Source organism: Octodon degus, unplaced genomic scaffold (assembly GCF_000260255.1).
Source record: "Octodon degus isolate 3935 unplaced genomic scaffold, OctDeg1.0 scaffold00026, whole genome shotgun sequence".
NCBI lineage: Eukaryota > Metazoa > Chordata > Mammalia > Rodentia > Octodontidae > Octodon > Octodon degus.
This window is the reverse complement of record NW_004524602.1, coordinates 8,904,967-8,924,545: the sequence shown is the minus strand read 5'-3', so window position 1 is coordinate 8,924,545 and position 19,579 is coordinate 8,904,967. Positions and strand designations below refer to the sequence as shown.

Here is a 19,579-nt window from a genome sequence, read left to right as displayed (position 1 = left end):
TAAGAGTAATGCATCTTAATGACTTTTGCATTAGGTATGGTGCAGACTAAATGGACTATCAATTTCCTGTATTTTTTATGCAGTACTTAAAGTAACGGCTCATTAAAAATGAACCCCTGGGCTCTAAAAATTTTTCAAAATCTGCTTTCAACTGGAGATCTCCTTCACCCTTTCAGACTATAGTTATAATGTAGCTGCGGGCTTAATATTTATACAGGATTTAAAGATGTATTGTCAGTTATTTTACTTCTACCCATCTTCCTACCCATGCTCTAGAAGGAACTAGAGGGTTACTTACTGATTGAAAGTGATGCGAATATATCTGGGGAAAATTTTTCTTTTATATTATAAATTCTGGTGAAAATTTGCATTAACACTTGTCTGGGACTGAAATAAACAAGAAGAAAGGCTACCTTTCTAAAGTTTTACTACTAAGTTTGCACAATTCAGCAGTGATGAAGAAACTTGGCCCCTGATAGGAGCTTTTGCCCAATTTTATTTTATTTTATCAGAGTTTATCATCTGTTTACAAAACCTTTTTTAGTGATCTGCTGGACAGAGAGCTGGGGTAGGAGACTGTGGCTTTTCTCTGGCTTCCTGGCCGTAGGCAGATCACTTCATCTTTCACTTGCTATAGAAGCCTCATCTGTCAATTGTGGATAATAATGCTTGTCCTTCCTACTGCACAGGGTCATTGTAAGGACCCAGTTTGGTGCTAGAGGTGAAAGCCCTCTGAAAAGTTGAAAGTTGTATACAAATGCAAAGTGGCGTTTTGGTAGAATCAGGGCCCTTGCTTTTCATAGCCAACAGTTAGGTCGTAGGTTTTTGATAGACTTCAGCTTCAGCCAGGACATTGTTTCATCGTAATGAAAATGGTAAACTATCTGTGTGGGGTTTCCGCCAATAGTTTTAATTTAGGGTAGAAGGAAAGAGAACAAGAAGGATGGCATGATTAACAGAGCATTACATTCCAACCAGCACGGAGTAGGAAAAGTCAATTTCCCATTGACTTCCCATTAACTTATGTGGGAGTCTTTGTGTACTGAGAATTTAGAGCTGAGCTCATCAGTACTTGAAAGGCAGAGCAGGATTGTCTTAAGAAAGGTCTAGCATGAGTATTGATGGATTAGCCAATTCTCCTGGGAATGTGACCGCTTATTTTTAGAAAGCAGGCGCACATAGGGGTTACAGTTTTTTCACATATATCTACTGCAGAGAACTGACATGATTATACTTTTCATTATACATAAAAGGTACATACTTTTCAGGAGATCTTGCAAGTTGTGCTTTTCTAGCTTTTCTAGAAATAGTACTGCGGATGGTCATAGTGACAATAGTAATCATTTCCAATTTTGAGTGTGTGCTATATACCAAGTGCTTAAAGTATTCTATCTTAAGTTTTAAAATTTATTTTTATTTTTTAAAAATTCTTTTGGGGAAGGGTCTACAGGGTGTTCAGGGTCTCACTAATAGATCAGACTTGTAGTGATCTGCCTGTTTACAGCCTCCAAGAACTGGGATTATAGGTGCACGCCGCCATGCCCAGTCTTAATTGCTGTCTCAGCATGCAACAGGGATGGGGCCAGCATGGAAGGTCCAGGGATCGAACCCCCCGCCCCTGCGCCTGCGTGCAGGCCCTTTAATCCACTGGGCTATTTGGCAGGCCCTTTAATCTACTGAGCTGTTTGGCCAGCCCTTCCATCTTAAGTTTTTTTTATTTTTATTTTTATTTTTTTATTTTATTGAGAAACAAATAGCAATGAGACAGATTCAAAACTGATTAATAGGACAGTTCCAATAATTAATACAGTGTACATTGCTATCTTCTTAGTGGTTATCCATAGTGCAAGATGAAGACATGATATCCTATCCAGACACTATTATTACAAATCTTTCTTCTGGTTGAATTAAGTGAAAGTAGCTGGGTATCTATCCTAACTATTCTGTATATACATATCTTAAGTTTTGATAATCATTATGAAATAAGTATTAGGATCCCTGCTTTCTCTCTCTTTTTTTTCTTCTCTCTCTCTCTCTCTTTTTTTTTTTAGGATTCTTATTTTCAAATGAGGCAGCTTTGGTTAGAAGACATGGCGTCCCTGCCACTCAAGAGGCTGAGGCAGGAGGATTTCAGGTTTGAGGCCAGCAGGGCAATTTAGTGATACTTTGTTGACAGAGAGACAGAGACACAGCCTCCCTAAGTCTTAACACTGTTACTGTGTGGGCTTCATAGAGGGTCTCGTACAAGTTCAGGTGACCTGACTGAAGTGTGAACACACACAGAAAAAGCAGTGAGAGTAAAGATTTATTGAAGGAAGAAAAAAATGCACTCTGCAGTGTTAGAGTGGTGATGAAAAGACTCGGTATCCTACGGACAAAGAGAAAGAGGTGTTTAGTACCTATAAAGGATTGGCTGCCACCTCACACACATGGCTTTGGGACAGTAGTCCTATCGTAACTCACCTGGTCTCACACCAGATGTACATTGTCCTATGTAAAAACTTGCTTGACCTCTTGCTAGATGTAAATGAAGGATCAGAAACATTGTCTTTTTGACTGGTTTCACCCATATGAAATGAAGAATTGAGAAGAGCATCTACTGATTGGTCTTGCAAACATTGACAGATGCAAATGACAAATTGAGACTTGCTTTCTGATTGGTTTCTGGTACAGTGCTCAGGAGCCAGTATTGTGTGCATGTCTTCCTTCTTTGGGAAATAGCTCACCTCACCTCTTAGCCATGGGTTCTTATGCTCTGTGATGCATTCCATCCAATTGATCTCCTACCTCAGAGCTATTTGAAAATATGGAGCCTGGCCTGATGGTACATGCTTGTAGTTCTATTTCTTGGCAAGCTGAGGAAGGAGGATTTCCATGTTGGAGGATTTCCATGTTGGAGGACAACCAGGGATACATTGTTAGTTTAAGGCCAACCTAAAGTACTTGGTGAGACCCCCATCTGAAAAAGACAAAAACGGGGGCTGGGGAGATCACTCAGTAGAATAAACGCTGGCCTGACAAGCGCAAGGGCCTGAGTTCAATCCCTAGTTCCTCAAAAAAAAAAAAAAAAAAGAAAGAAAGAAAAGAAAAGAAAAAAATATAAACAAAAGAGAACATAGGAATTTTAAATTGAGCCTCTTCTTACTCTATAGCTATTTCTTTTTTTAAAAAATTTATTTATTTATTTTATTTATGTGTGTGTGTGTGTGTGTGTGTGTGTGTCTCCAGCTCAGCCCACCAGGGGGCGAGGCTGGCTGGTTTGTGGTGCTGGGGGATTGAACCGCAGTCCCTGTGCTTTGCTAAGCTTGTTCTAAGTAGGTGCTTTAGACCATTGAGCCATCTCACCAGCCCTATAGCTGCTATTTCTTAATGGTTTTGTTCAGTTTCTCTTACATCCACTGCCTTTCCTTTGTACTGGGAAATTTATATGTCATCACTGTTATTAAATTTTGAACGTTCTTTTTTTTTTGGTGCCGAAGACCCAGGGCTTCCAGCTTGCCAGGCAAACATTCTACCACTGAGCCAAATCCCCAGCCACCTGAATGATTTATTCTTATGTAATACCCTAATTGTTATATCTGTACCATATATTTATTTTAACTTATTTTTTTAAATGAAGTGTTTAATTATTTTGTTCTATAAAATATTAGTAATGATTACATAACCTTATATGATATGTCATTAAACTTAAAAAGCTTCAAGATTTCTTGGAGGTATTCTTTAGTCTGAAAAGAGATCATATAATTCACTCATCCTTGAATGTTTGGATTTTATATTGAACTCATTTGCATTTTTAGATGAAGGACAGATATAGATGTAATAACTTTTAATTTTGGCATATAGAAACATAAACATTATCCATAATCAAATACAAATACCATTGGCACTATATTATGAAGAAAAGTAGTAGTAGGAATATAAAGTAAAATTATGCTGGTGTAATCTCACAAGTTAAGACCACCATTTCTTTAAAGTGAATATCAGTTTCATGTAAAACTCAAGACATTGTTGGTCTTTCTTAATTTGCTGTGGATGTAATATATAGTACAGTTGGAGCTACGGGTCCACTCCCCTCCCCTCACCTGAATCTGGACAGCAGCACTCTGACCTTTGTCCTAAGGCCTACCACACAGCAGAGACAAGAAAGACAAAGATCCCTGGGCCCACCTTGAAAAATTCGAAAGCTCCAAACCAAGACCCATACATGCCACATCTTTCTGTGTGATCTTTCTTTGCTTGAAACTCACTGAAGGTTCATGCATATGGAGTACATCTCCTACACCTGACTATAAGAGTGAATTATGGAGCCGGGGACATAGTTCAGCAACGTAAATGCCTGCTTGGCAAGCGCCACAGTGAATTATGGGAAAGGACATGCGCAGTAGACCCAGCTGACCTGACCCAGCGCCCTGTCAGTCATGCTCTGGGAGACCCAGTGAGAGGTGTCCTAGACTCAGTGGAACACGTTAAATCTTATGCCCAGCCCTTCAGCGCTTGAGCCATTTTGCTTTCCACTGGCACTAACCCACTTGCGGAGCAAGCTATCACCTAACTAACTTCATTCAGCTTTGCTGCTTTTTCTTTGCTATCACATTCCACATTCAGTTCTTTGTTCCTCGGAGGAACCTAGAAACCTGCCCCAAAACCCCATAACCATGGCATCAGATAGATGAAAACTTTTTTTATGACTTGGTACTGGGCCATGGATTATGGTCTAGCTAATAGGACCCAGGTTTCCTCGTAAATTAATCTAACAAAAATTTACAGATGAAATGTGAGCACCCCTCAGCCTCTACCCACACTGGTTTTAGCCTACTTGGAGCTCTGCTTTTCGGATGCTGAATGTTTAAACACAGTATTTTAAAATGAAAATAGCTCTGAGAGACAATGCTGTCGGTCATTTGAACCTTGAATAGATTTCCTTTTCTTCCTGTGTCTTGCTGTTGCCCTTTGTGTACAGTCAAGTGCTTGATATTTAAAAAGATAAAGAATAGTTCACAAAAAGCACAAACAAGATCAGTTGACTCTCATTTCTATCTGTCCTGGTGTGTAAGGTTGGACATTCCTTTGGGGTCCAGTTCTGTCACAGAAAACCATTTGGAACTAATTTCACAGTAGATTTTGGTGGATGGTACTTGTGACTACCAGTTTATTACTAAAACTTCACATAGGTCTTTATACTTTAGGTTCAATTTGGTTCTGAAAAAGTTTGATTCTAGGATTTGGTGTAGTGATATTGGGAAGATACTGACAGAGAACCACAATTTTATTGTGAAAACAGAACAGCTTCCTGTTTTGTATAGAACTCCATAAAATTGTGGCCACCTTGGTATTTAACAGCCCTGTAGAGGGAAGCAAAAGCAGAGACCTTGTTACCATTGGTCCTTTGATCATTCTTTTCTATTGATTATAAAGGTTAAATGAATAAACAGCCTACATCTCTGCATAAGAATAAAAAAATTCCAACATCTGAGTTGAAACTTGTAGAATTACCTTTTTCTTCCCTTAGATGCAAGCATTCTTTTGGCTTTGGGCCAACCCAAGTGTAAGTTTTTATCAGTAATTTAAATAGATTTTTGTATTAGACTTGAAAATGTTTCCTTTTTAATTGAAAACTTATCAATTATTTAAATCACTTGCAGCCTGAGGCTGTTAATTTTACGAGCACCATAGTAATGGCATTCAGTGGCTTTTGATACATGGGACATGTGGAATATCACATTGTGGTAAGGATTTGTCATGACAGTAGGTTGTGTGCTGTTAAGTAATAACCAACACATCAAACCAAAGTCTATTGTCACACATTAGTACAATTTTATGTAAGTTATTTAGAAGTTGTATTCTTTTCTTCATTCGATATATTTTTAAGAGATAATGAGAAGAAAACAAAGCTATAATAAATTGTCTTTTAAGAAAATGTAAAGTAATGTGGTCTCCAAGGAGATATTTAATGTATTGAAAGAATTCAGCAGCCAAGTGTTATTACAGCAGCGTTGTGATAGCTCTCTGCGTTTTGTTATGAGTTTGTGTTAATCAACAATCTGTTTTTATAGCGTAGTTTCCTGTAAGTTATGTTGTTAGAATATTCCACTTCTGGGATCATGGCTTTTCCTCTGACACTATTGTATCTTTTTAATTCCTCCATAAAGTATTTTTTTAATTAGAATTTGAAATGCTTTATTAGGAAAAAAGTACACACAACCTACATATTCTGAAAACTAAATACCTGATCATTGCTAATTATTTAAAGGACCCTGTTAAATATTTCCTTAATGTAGTTTAAATTTCTTTTGTTCTTGTTTTCCATTTTCTAGAAAAATTGGAAATAGTATATTGCTTTTTCTTTCCATATTTCTATATTTGTTGTCCGGTAGTGCTGTTTGGGGTCCAGTTCTAGGAGGGGGTAATTTTAATATGAAGCTTACCTTTTTATGAGATGACCTTTCATTGAAGTATATAGCTCAGCAATATATCTTGCTTTTTAAATGGATTCATATTTATTTCCACAAAATCCTGTGTCTACAATAGGATGTTTTTATACCTGGTTCTTTTGATTCTAAGAGTGGCTTGGATGAGTGGAGCACAGTATTAACAAGAAGGATTTCCTTCATTTTGTTCATTCGCTCTCTTTATGCTGTTCCCCCCATGGCCAGAAGAAAGTGGGGTGAACACTACTGTACTGCCTCCCACTAAGGCAGAGGCCTTGTGTCTTGGCGGAGTGGAAGTATTTTCTTTAGTGTACTCAGCCATCGTGTACCTTGTTAGACATTGGGTACTGTGAGGGAAAAGTACCTTTTGACCTCTGTAGCACCCATGCAAAATTTGTAGATTGCCTCTGAAATCCTGCAGTTCCTCATGGAGTTGGAAGAGAACGTTAGTGGTCTTGTCCACCTCTTCCCTTTTGCAGCTGAGTACCTGGAGCCCAGTGAGGAGAGCAGGTTCAGAGAGGACCTGGGAGTCACGAGGCTAGGTATAGGCCTGGAAATAATCGCAGCAGCTTCACCCCTGCCTGTTTTAAGTAGAGGATTTTGTTTTTTTAAAAATCTGTTAAGATTTCACTGACAAAGCTTTTTAAATACTGTGTTTTTAGGGACTGGGGAGATAGCTCAGTAGAATAAGTGCTTGCCTGGCAAGTGCAAGGGCCTGAGTTCAATCCTCAGTTCCACCAATAATTAAATAAATAAATAAATAAATACCGTGTTTTCCCTGATTGGAAAGAACAGTGCTTTTTTACTAAAATGCCAGTGTATGTGAGTTTAAATAACTGTAAAAACTGCCTTGTGGGCTTATGTAGTTTTAAAAGGCTTGTCCTTACCTGTGAGGTGATGTTTTACCACAAAATTTGTTGCCTACTTATAGTTAGGAGGTTTTGCAAGGGGAGCCATATAATGCAGGGCACATATTTTATAAGATTATTCATAATAGACATCCTCACCCAAAGAATCATATACAATATGAAAGTACAGGAAATCTGTCCATACCTAAAGACCAAAGAATCCAACTGAAGGACTGGCCAAATAGCTCAGTGGATTAAAGTGCCTGCAGGGAAGCACAGGGGCAGAGGATTTGATCCCCAGGCCAGCTATGCTGGTCCCGCACCTGAGGTGCACGGAGATGGCAATTGAGACTGGGCATGGTGGCGTGCACCTGTAATCCCAGCTCTTGTGAGGCTGTAAACAGGCAGATCACTACAGGTCCAATTTAGTAGTGAGATCCTAAACACCCTGTAGACCTTCCCTAAAATTAAAAAAAAAAAATTCCAGGTGAGGGCCTGGGTCCCACAGCAGTGTCTTGCATGAGTCCAGCTGAAGACCTAGAGCGCATGCCAGTGCCTCCAGTGAGTCCAGTTGGAGGCCTAGAGCCCGCGCCAACGCCTCATGCAGACCTGTTTCATGGATCTGCACTGGGAAGGCCCAGAGGTTAGTGGTGGAAGCTACAAAGTCTGTGCCAGCAGAATGAAGGATCTGTGCTAGTAGGCTGATAAATCAGAACTGGAGCCAGGAAAGAACGCTTCAACAACCAGAGTTCCCCCAAAGTGTACCACAGCCATCTTCAGCAGTAGTGAGGTCCCGAGCTCCTCTGACAGTGAGGAGAGCTGAGTTCCTCTCCGGAAAGCCAACGTAACAAGCTTCTCACGAGGCTGAGCAGTGCACTGTCTTCCCCACCAGAGTCAGGAAGCAATGCTTAAAGTGAGGACCCAGAGCTCCCCCAAAATGAACCATAGCCAGTCTCAGCGACAACGAAGGTCCTGAGCTTCTCCAGTGACAAGAACAGCCAAGTTCATCAGGAAAGCCAGCGTGACGAGGTCCTCCAGCACAGCAGCCCAAGAGAATCAGCAGCTTCCAGCAGCTCCCCAACAGCTTTTCCAAACAGCATCCCTAACAGCCCTTAGGCTGATGGCAGCAACACTCATGTGGCCTCCTACACGCAGCACAATGCTAGTTCAGCTAGGTAGAACAAGTGGACCACCGGTTGGCAATCCACCACACCACATAAGAGTTGAAAGTTTAACAAAATTTTTGCTATCAGGAGTTTTCTTTAAATAGCAAAAAACAGGGCTACTCATTTTCTACATGGTACCTTTAAGTATGCCCCATGTTAAACAGATCATATGTGGACTCAGTTTGTAAATGACAGAATCAGCTCAGCCTTCAGTAGGTGATGCGTCCCTTCTTCAATGCGGTTCATCTGAACAACTGACCATGTAGTCTATTCTCTAGGCAAGGAGGTGGAATAGTGACAAAAACAAGAGTGGAGGACTGAAGGGAATCATTTGTTTTAGAAATTAGTCAGTTTGTTTACTCAAATAATGTTATGTGCTGAGCCATAAGTAGAAGTTTTTATCTTTCTCTTCTAGTGAAAGAATAGAAGCTATTTTCAAAGAGTTATTTTAGCTGTTTTCTTTGGGTTTTCTAGATGGCTGCTTCTCTGTGGAGGTCTCAGTGTAGCCTGTTTGTAGGGAATGTCCCACGTTAGCCTGCCATGTCTGAGGCTCTGAAGATTCTCTTTTCTTTTTCTTTTTTTTTTTTTTTTTGGTGGAACGGGGGATTGAACTCAGGCCCTTGCGCTTGCCAGGCAAGTGCTTATTCAACTGAGCTAGCTCCCCAGCCCCAAGATTCTGTTATCTTTCAGTGAAAAGTTCTTTGAAGCTACTGTTTTAGCTTCTACTCGAAAAAGAGCAGAATTGCCACAGCTAGAAGTCAGGTGAGAGGTTAGTGCAGACATTGCCCCGGCTAATCATAGTGACAGCTCTGGAAGCTTCCCCTGAGAAGACACCGAGTTGTGGGCCCATTGCTGTGTGCAGGTTTAAACTAGTACTGTGATGCACATTACCTTACACTCAGCCAAGTTGCATGTCATCTGCTGTTGGCTGCCCAAACTTCTATTCAGACCATCTGGAGCTCCCAAAAGTCCTTTATGGTTTTATTATCCAAAACAAATAGTGTCATCATTAAACCTGGCCAGCTTGCTGCCATTTTCCCTTCCAGATCATTAGTTAATACATCTATCCAGTCATCTTGGCCTGCAAACAGGCCCCAGAGTTGTTCCCTGTTGACCTTGACGCCGGAAGACTTTTATTTCTTTTCTTGCCATATACACCCATGTGCAGGCTCTTGGTCTAGAATCAGAGCCTCCAAGGTGCATTGTGGTTTTCTTGAGGTAAAGCCAGTGAGTTGTTAGGGACCTAGGGGATCTGAGGCCAGGTAAGTAAATGTCACAAGTAACTTGGTATGCAGAACAGATTGGCTTTGTTCCCTTCTTCCCTCTCTCTCCCTCCTTTTTTTGCATTTTTACTTTCATGGTGCTAGGGATTGGACACAGAGCCACATGCATGCTAAGCAAGTGCTCAGTCACTGAGCTGCACCGCCCGCTGTGGGGTTTTTGACTATTGGGTCAGTCAGGTGTTTTGTGAGAAGTCTGCATCATAGAGGAAAAGCCTCTTCTTGTAAAGTGAAAAGAGGAATCTCAAGATGGTGTAATCTGAGTAGTGTTGTAATTGAATTGATAGCGCTTTGGCAAAGTTAAGAGTGCTGAGTGCTTGTCTGAAAAATTAATAAATTAACTATGGACTGCAAATGGTTAGTTTATTGATTATCACTGTAATTACTGACTGAGCTACCAGTAATTGGGTATACTTGCAGTATTGGCAAAATAAGCATTTGAAATTTTATTATTGGTAGGAAAAAGCCAGCAACCTGTTTTTTGTAAGTGAATTATTGTGCTGACTTTGTTCTCTGTTAGAAGGCACACTAAGGAAAGATTGCATAAGCTTTCCTGTCACAGTGGCTAGAGGAATACTAAAGGTGCCACTATGTCCTTTGTGAATAGGCCAGGACCCATGAGTGCTGAGAGAGTGTGGCCATCCTTCTTGCCTCGTCCCATGAACTTTTGTGGAGCACCCATGATGTGCCAGGCACTGTGTGACTGTGGTCTCCAAAGGTTTTGGAAGCATGGTCCTTTATTTGAAAACCTGAGGAAGACTGTCTGTGCTTTTCCCAGTAAATTCATATCGAGTAGCATTGCTTGTATAGTTTTAGGAGCTCACGTAGACCCTCAGCTTTGTAAGCTGAGTAAAGTAGGTATTGTCCTGATTTGTACACCAGAGGGTATGAAGCAAAGGCACTTGGAGTCTTTCTTTGTCACAGCTAGTAAATAGAGAACTGAGGCCTGAGATCACTCTCACAAGTTGTCAGCCACCTGAATGGCCAGTTTCCACACACAGTGTGTGCTGGACAGAGCACCCAGCTGAGCGCTCAGCGGGGTGGTGCGTGCGGTGAACACACAGTGTATCTCCCACGGGAGCTCTTGGTAGCAAAAGGAAACAGATCCATGTGACAGGACAGCAAAAGCTCAGTATTACCTGGCAGAGCGACAGCTGCTGGGGACGTGAGCTCAGAGGTGTGGCCAACCTAGCTATGAGGACCCAGAAGGCTTCCTGAAGTGGGTAGTGCCCTAGAGGAGTACACAAAGGCCAGGAGACTGAGAAGAGTCTGGGGCCAAGTGGACAGTGTTTAAAGGCTCCAAGGGGGAAGAGCGCCTGGTGTGTCCAGGAGTGGTTTAGTCTGCGGACTCTGGGGGAGGGAGGTGGGTCACTTCCAGGACGCTTTAGGTGGCAGCCATATCCATTTATTTCCCTGCAGGGTGGCTGGAGGAGACTAGTTCTGAGGCTCAGAAGCCACCTGAGGCAGTTTCACAGTTATGACCGTGGTGCCTGCAGGGCTGGAGAGAATTGAACCGAGTTGGGAAATGTGGAGGCTGTCAAGTTGGATTGAATATAGCAAGAGATGTCTGGATTACTTCCAGGTGTCTCGCTTTGGAAACTGAGAAGATGGTCTTTATTGAACTAACAGTGTACCCAGGCGGCAGGTTAGGGTCCAAGGGAGGGGTGGGAAAGGTGGGGAATTGCATTTTTGGACCTGTTGTGTTAGAAGAGGCTTTGGACAACCACTTGGATATGTTCTGAGTCTTGGGAGAGAAATCTGGGCTAGAAATAAAGATTTGTGATTCATCAGCTCCTAATTAGTCGCAATGACTCCTCTGGTAATTGAAACCTTTGAAGTGGCGGAAGTAACTCAAGGAGAGTATATAATGAGAAGTGAAGGTTGGTGAGGAACCACTGGGAACTCCAGCACTTAAAGTAGTGGGCAAAGGGCCTCTAGCAGGAGGCTGAGAGCAGAGGTTGGCGGTGGGGGACACAAGGACAGTGAGAGGTCACCCGTAGCACTGATGGCTTCCTGCTGCTTTGCCATCCAGAGGACATAACTGAACTCACCCGGGAGTGAGTGACCTAGCCAGAGCTGTTGCTAGTGCTGCAGTCTCCCCCACAACCTGTCTGTGTAGTTGAACGGGTGAGGAGAGAGAGCTGTGAGGTCACCTGTTACCGCTCAGTGGTGAGCATACACTTCATGGTCTGAGTGCAGAAGCTGCAATAGAAAGTTTTTTGGTTTTTTCTTTTTTGCTCACTGATAAACCGTTTGTCTCCTCTGTTAAACAGAGGTGATGATTCTCCCAGAGCAGGAGTATGAAAACTTAAGTGAACGTAGATAGTTGTGTAGTGCTGAGCCTAACACACACATACTCAGGGGGTGAGACTTGTTTCTCTGCAGTGCAAGGGATTAAACCCAAGGCCCCACACTTGGCTAGGTAAGCACTGAGCTGTATTCTTAGCTCTTTTTCTTATTAGAGAACTTGTGCCTTGTAGCATTAAACTGTGTTGTTTTGGAACTCAAGTTTTTTATAATGCAGATTTCCATGAAGGGAAAAATTTAATTATTGATTGAATTGTGCTGTTAGAATTAGGTTCATGACAAATAGAAACATTGTTCAGATAAACTTGCAAACAAAACAAAGCCAAAAATTGTACTTGTTATCCCCTTGTCGAATGTGGCTTTCTGTTTCAAATTAATTAGATTTTTGGATAAGTATGCTAAACTTTGTCACATCCTTATTAAAATTGTTTAAGGGTTTCGAGGAATATCTCAGAGGGACTCTGAAACTAATCTAAGTCTGGTGCTGGGGATTCCATTAGCAATTGTGAAACTGATTAATCTTTTACCGAGTTAGCTTATTGATTATTGCTGCAATTACTGCATGTAACAGATTATGCAGTGGATCGTAGCAGAAGACACGTAGCTGCTGCTCCTGTTTTCAATTTAAGTGCAGTATTCTGTGCTTTACATACATAAATGCTTCTGTGTTTTTAAATGCTTGAACACTGAAAGAGATACTGTGTTCAATATTGTTTCAATATTAGACATTTTTTAAAAAAAAACTTCACAAATAACACTGAATGACAGTTTACGGAGTACCTGCACTAGTTCTGCTGCTGCACTTTAGTTTTTGAGCCTCATGATGACCCTGTGTAATAGAGTAAATAATCTTACTCTCATTTGGAGGAAACTAATGTTCATTAAGGTTAAATGACTTCCTGAAGGCTAAATGAGTTAATGAGTAGCGGAATCAAGATTCAGCCACATTTCAATCAATAAATATTTGTCAAACATCAAGCATGTGTAAAGTTTTGTATTATAGGAAATAAAAGTTGAGGAAATAAACCTTAAGGTGAAGAAGTTCTTTGGGTAACTTCAAGTTATGGCCATATTATTGCCGATGGTAGTTGGTTACTTTTCTGTTCAAACCATGTTAAGTATTTTAGAATATAAAGTATAGGGTTTATTTTTGTTGTTGTTGATAATCAGTTTATTTTTGGCTTGGAGTCTTGCCTTTGGCTTTACTATTTTATTACTAGTTATACCTTGAAACTCCACCATTTTTAAACTCATCAAATTTGGTACTTCCCATTTTAATGTGAAAATTTTGTCCCAGGACTCCTCATTTGCATGATGTCTGACACTCATGCTAAAACTTGTCAGTGTCTGTTGCCTTGTGACTCACTGTGTTTTTCAGCCAAAACAATTTGTTTGGTATCCATTGTTTTTGGTACTTGCCTCCCATGACCTGCCAGTGTCCACTGAGGCACCACTGTATTTCGAATCAAATGAGACAGAATCCCTTTAGAGGAAGAATATATTAAAGGCATATGGCCTGAAGAGAGGCCCAAGAACTGAAAACAGCTTACCCTGCGGATTGCGAATTGTCCTGTCTGTTTTCTGATGAGTCTCGCAGCTGTCCTCCAGGCAGACCCCACCTCATCGAAGCTGGGCACAGTGAGGTGCGCAGGCACCGCCTCTAGGATGAGTGCCAGGGCACAGCTCGTGCTGACACTCCAAGTTTCTTACTCATTTTGCTGGACAGCACAGGCCTGGGGGCCCCGCAGCCCGCCACATGTGTATCTTCCAGACACCATGGCCAGAGCTTGGGGGCCACCCAGCCCTCAAAGTCAGCGTGGTCCTCAGAGGTTCTCAGAAGCCCAGTGATCCCACACTGCGGTTTTGGTTACTGCATGTGTGACGTGGCCTTGATAGTGAATTGTTTTGTTCTAGAACGCAAGGTTCTCTCTTTATAAGAATAGAGATCAAACGGAGTATATCAGCAGGAGAAAGCACACTTGAATTTATAAGACTCCAAAACAGGAAAAGCAGAACCTGATTATTTTAGAGAAGCTGGTGAAGGAACATATCAAATAGTATCATGAGTGTGTTGATCATAGTACAAAGAGATCTGTATAGACTGTGCAGAAATTCTTACAGTGATTACAAAAGTATATATAGTTTGCCAGTTGACTGGCCCAGACCTACAATGAAAGGGAGACCATTTTTATTTATTTTTTAAGGTAAATAAATAAAGCTTGAAAACAGGTCAATTTCATGCATGCAAGGTTTTATAGTAGGAAAAAAATATATTACACCTCTACTGACCCTTTACATCTGAGGTTATTTGTTTTCAAACTTGACCTCAAGCATCAGTTTCAGACAACTCTATAATTAATTTGTTAGAGCATAGGGATATTCTGTTTTGATTTCTGGGATGATGGCAAAATAGTAAGTGAAATTACTAACCTATTGTACATAGTAATTAATTAAAGAAAAGTATTAACTATAAGAGAACACCGCCACCACTGTTGTCTCGTATCAGTATAAAAAGGCAGTAATTTTTTTGACAGCCACTGATTGGAAAGTTGCTTGCAGCCTTCCAGAAGCAAGGGGGTACACGCTGTGGATCAATAACCGGCAAATTTCCCATTAAAAAGAATACCTGAGCAATGTTCCAAATAGCCACTGGCATCTTAATTTTCCACGGAAACCTCAAATACTTGTGTGCTGAGGACAAGTCATTTTCGGACAATTTTTCCAGACTACTTGTTAACAGTTATTGCTGTCCCAAAAGGTTGGCAGCCTACATGATTGATATTTCATTTACTTGTCATTGCTGTTTGAGTAATGGCGAGTGCTGTATTTCTGTGGCTTTGAGATACCAAATCTGCAAAATGTGGCCTTGTATGTTCTCCACAGTGCGTTTCCCATGTGTATGTAAGTTGTTAGGTCCACAGAAGATCGTTTTCCTGTGCAGTTTGAAACCTTTTGGTGAGCAAGTGCACTTGTATTTGTCCATTGCTACCAAAATTCACCTTTACCCTATTTTATTAGGGCATAAACCTTTAGAATTACTAACTTGTGATTCCTAAGATAATGTGGAGTTTTATAGCTACCTTTCATTTCTGAGGAAAACCTACTTTGATCTTATAATAATTTTAATGTACATTAAAGCAGTAGGAAAGTATGTATATCTTCCAAAAAGACACATTTTTTAAAATATCAGAAAATGATAATCCAGGAGGAATTGTCTTAAAATTTGGTAGGTAAATAATAATGTGTTTTAATATAGAAAAAACAAAGATGAAAGAGCCCTTTTTTATGGTGGTTGTGGTAGTACGAGGGATTGAGTGAACCCGGGGCCTTTACACTGACCTACATCCCCAGACCTTTGCAAGTATTTCTTAAATTTTGAGACCTGGACTTGTAATCCCTCCGCCTCAGCCTCCTGGAGTGCTGAGATTGTAGGCATGAGCCACAGTGCCTGGCTAGGAGTCCTGCACTTTGACAGTCCCTCACAATACAAAACCAGCAGCATTTGTGGTTGATTTTTTCCACTAAGAGCATCATTTTGTTGTTTGCTTAGCACTGAAAGAAGTGAATCCAGACCACCTCCAGATGAAGTGGGCCTGTGCTCATCAGTTTGGCTATTAAGGAAAACGGCTGTCAGACCACAAAACACCTACTTCATATTTGTGTTTGTGAGGGACAATGAGAGCTTTTTTACTGAGAACTTTATTTACCATGCCCAGAATTTTACAGCGAAATGTGATCCATTCTGAAGGGTTTATAAGGCGAAAGAGCTATGTTTGCTTGAAACAAGACTGCCCTTTTGTCCTAGTAACTGTGTTGACGCTTTCCCATCTCTGTGACTTGGACTTTGCTGGCCGCACTTCATGCACACATGTGCGTGGTGTTTCTCTGACTGGCGCACAGGTCTGAATCAAATGGGAAGCTTCTCATTTGGCTTTGTAAAACTCAGAGCAGGACAGGAGGTGATGTGAGCAATTTCCACTAAAACTCTTCTTGTGGCGTTTTAAATATATTCCCTTTAAAATGTTTCTTGAATACTAATATGTAGTGTTAATCAGTATTTTTATTCTTAAAGCTGAGTGGCTGGTGTGGAGGATAACACTATACCAGGCTTCTGATCTCGAGTAATTCACTGTAGTCGTTTTGATGTGCCGATAAGGGAACAGTATTCTCAAGGCTGATATGTGTATACCAGCAATTTGCAAAAGTGCTATGAATTAAACAACCCATAAGTGTCTGTTCCAGTATTCATACATTACTGAGTAATCTTTTTCCATAATCTCTTTGCAGTATTATTCCACAGTAATGGAACAGCAAGTAAATGGACAGTTAATAGAGCCTCTGCAGATATTTCCAAGAGGTAATGTTGAACAAATTCTAATCAACAATGATTATTTCAGTAAAGTGTTTCATCAACAGTTATGTTTTCCAAAGGTTTAAATGCACATAACGTGATGTTTAGCTCTTAATTTGAAAAAAAGAAAAGTATTCATTATTGTGGGGATTGCAGGCTATATTATAGTTATAGCAGATAAAATATCTAATTTACTAGAGTAAATTAAACTAACTAGATGGTTTTTTGTTTTTGAAGTACACACTTACATTCGCTTAAAGAACTCTTTGGGGGTCCCCATAGTTTCTAAAGCAAGGCAAATGAATGATTTTAATTCTGGATATTTATAAATTGTGACTCATGATCGTCACCAGAGCTGCTATGGAGGAGAAAGCTTTTGGCTCGCTGTATATAAGCAACAGTGTACAGAGGGGGCTTAGGAAAGAAACTTGGGTAGAACGCTGGGTACTTGGTTTTGGTGGGAGGTACTTTCTAAATAATGGAAAAATCTTCTTAAACAGAAATTAAATTGTTAACTTTCTAAAAATATATACTGATGAGGGTAAGTCTCAGTGAGTCACCTGTCAGGTAATTTTCTTCTACCCCATTTGGTCTGGCAGTACCAGCCTTATATCAGATGTGATTGCTCAACTGTGTATAAATGTTCCTTAAAATTTGAATAATGGTGAAAAGAAATAGTTTAATTATATAAGCCATTAAGATTAAGTCTTCCACCCATTATATATTGCCCCACTTGGAATCTATGTTTTCTAACTACTGGAACAGATAAGGAAATTCTCTAAGTAACTCTTCTAGAAATAACTTAATTGAAATAATTAAAAGTTAAACTTACCTTCGTTAACTAATACTGTACAAATAATCATGGTATGAGTTTTCCAATTAAACATTCTAGACTTTCATTACCTGTAACTATGAAGTTTGAATGGCTCAATTAACCAGTAGGCTCCTGTCTGCGGTGACAGTCTCCAAAGACAGCTGGCTTGGCCAGCCCATGAGCAACTCTGGGTTCAAGAGCAATCCTGCTATTCTGTGTAGGTGGCAGAGAGAGGAGCGCTTATCACGCTATTAATAACCTATTAAAATGCTGAGGAAGTAAATGAAATTGGGTCACTTAAGGCCAATTATCACCCAAACCAAGGATTATAATTAGTTCAGTTCTATTGTACTTGAAGGCTACACAGCCACACAGGGAAAGAGAGTGAGCACGAGAGAGAGAAATGTCGCTGTTTCTGTGTTTCAGGACACTAACAGGGATGCAGATGTTTTCTTCATGTGCTCAGAAAATGGGGAATTTGAGCAAGTTTCAAAAATCATTTCTCTACAAGGAATAGTTTTTTTATAAGCTGAAAATTTCCATTTATTGCTTCACGGCTCTGGGTAGCAAACCCAAGTACAGCGTGCTGGAGAATTATTATTCTAATACGATGGTGCTTCATTTTTCTTTTTAGTAAAATATTTCCTTTTTTTGACCTGATAGTGTCTCAAATTTGGTTTGCTTTCTTTCGTGTTGTGATTAGTCCTGTCAGTGTCGCTGTGTATCACTGTGCCCGCCCCTGTGGTGGTAACAGCCAGCTGTAGACATGGCTCAGTAGAGGCACTGAGGCTGCCCTGGGTGCCATTTTTCTGTTTCTTTCAACATTGTCACCAAGGCTGTATTAGGTATTGTTTTCTCTATTGTGTGGATGAGACTGTTGAAGTTCAGAGGTTAAATCACTTCTGGGTCACGCAGCATGTAAGTGACTGCTATATACCCTTTGAGTAAGAATTTTATTTAAATTATAATTTGCTTAAAGTGGAAAGGCATGTAAGTTAAAACATCACTGCAGTGTGCCTGAGAGCAGCTTGAAGCCCCGTCTCTCCGTCTCAGGTTCTTTGTGCTATAATCCAGCTCTTTTTGGGTTGTGCTATTTTCTGCTTCTTTTAACCTCACTACATCTAATATATGATAAGTGAGATTATGAAAGATACAGAATTTGAATATACACCCATTGAGCATAACTGGCTGGGTCTGCCCGTGCTTATAGGTTTTCAAACCTTAGATTCTGTGTCAGGCCCCATGTTAGAAAGAATCGTTAGACTGAATAAGTTGGATGCAAAGGAGAAAATGAGTCTGTTCCAGTGACATGTTTTCCTCCTTCCCAGTAGCATAGTCACATGAGATCGTAGGCTCATAGCTAAGTCTTTGTGTATTTAAAAGATGTGTTAAGTATTGAGAAATATGTATATTTAAAAGCCTTATAGTAACTTCTGCCTCATAACTTTAGGATATATGAAGTCCCTGGGTTTTCTAGAATGCTGTTTCAAATTCTAGTTAAACGTGAGGCTATAAACAGGAAAATCACCACAAGTCCAGTCTAGGAGTAAGACTCTGAACACCCTGTAGACTATTCCCTAAAATACGAAGTAAAATAAAATAAAAAGATGTGAGGGGGGCTGGGGATTTGGCTCAGCAGTAGAATGCTTGCCTAGCAAACTGGAAGCCCTGGGTTCAGTCCTTGGCACCAAAAACAAAAAATAAACCTCCCCTAAAAAACAGTTCAACAACAACAACAACAACAACAACAACAAAAAGACATGATAAGCAAAGCAGATGTTAAAATTAAAGATAAGAGTTTATACATATCTCCACATTCGTTGAGTGCCCTGGATCTTTGGTAGAACTATTTTAACATATTGTCTTGGAAGGACTGGGTCCTTTAAGGGTCAGGCACTAAATATATTTGACTGTTTTGCTCAAAAAGTTAATTTCCACTGGGTATGATGGCACATATCTATAATCTCATCTACTTACAAGGTTGAGGCAGGAGGGCCATAGTTCAAAAAATTAAAAAGGGCTGGGGCTATTCCCAGTAGAGCGCTAGCTTTGAGTAAGGTCCGGAGGTTCAGTTTCCAGTACTGGGCAAAGAAGAGAAAAAGTTAATTTCCATATTAAGGAAAGAAGAGTTGGAGCCTTAATTTTTTTTTTTTTTTGGCAGGACTGGGGGTTGAACTCAGGCCCTTGCGCTTGCCAGGGAAGTACTTATTCCACTGAGCCATCTCCCTGGCTCCTGGAGCCTTAATTTTAATGTATTTTTAGAAAGATAAGTAAAAGCCCTTATATTAAGATTTAAATACATTTTCTTTCTTTCTTTCTTTCTTTCTTTCTTTTTTTCTTTCTTTCTTTCTTTTTTTTTTGCGGAACTGGGGATTGAACTATAAA

The 19,579-nt window shown here is 40.3% G+C and overlaps 1 protein-coding gene across 3 annotated transcripts in view; it reads left to right on the top strand.

Moving 5' to 3' along the window:
• Map2k5 (mitogen-activated protein kinase kinase 5) overlaps positions 1–19,579 on the top strand; it is a 278,062-nt gene that overhangs the window by 26,991 nt on the left and 231,492 nt on the right. For all 3 annotated transcript variants that reach the window (XM_023712674.1, XM_004628792.2, XM_004628790.2), the window contains exon 4: positions 16,317–16,386. In XM_023712674.1, coding sequence (XP_023568442.1) covers positions 16,317–16,386 — 70 coding nt within the window. The remainder of the gene's footprint in view (positions 1–16,316; positions 16,387–19,579) is intronic.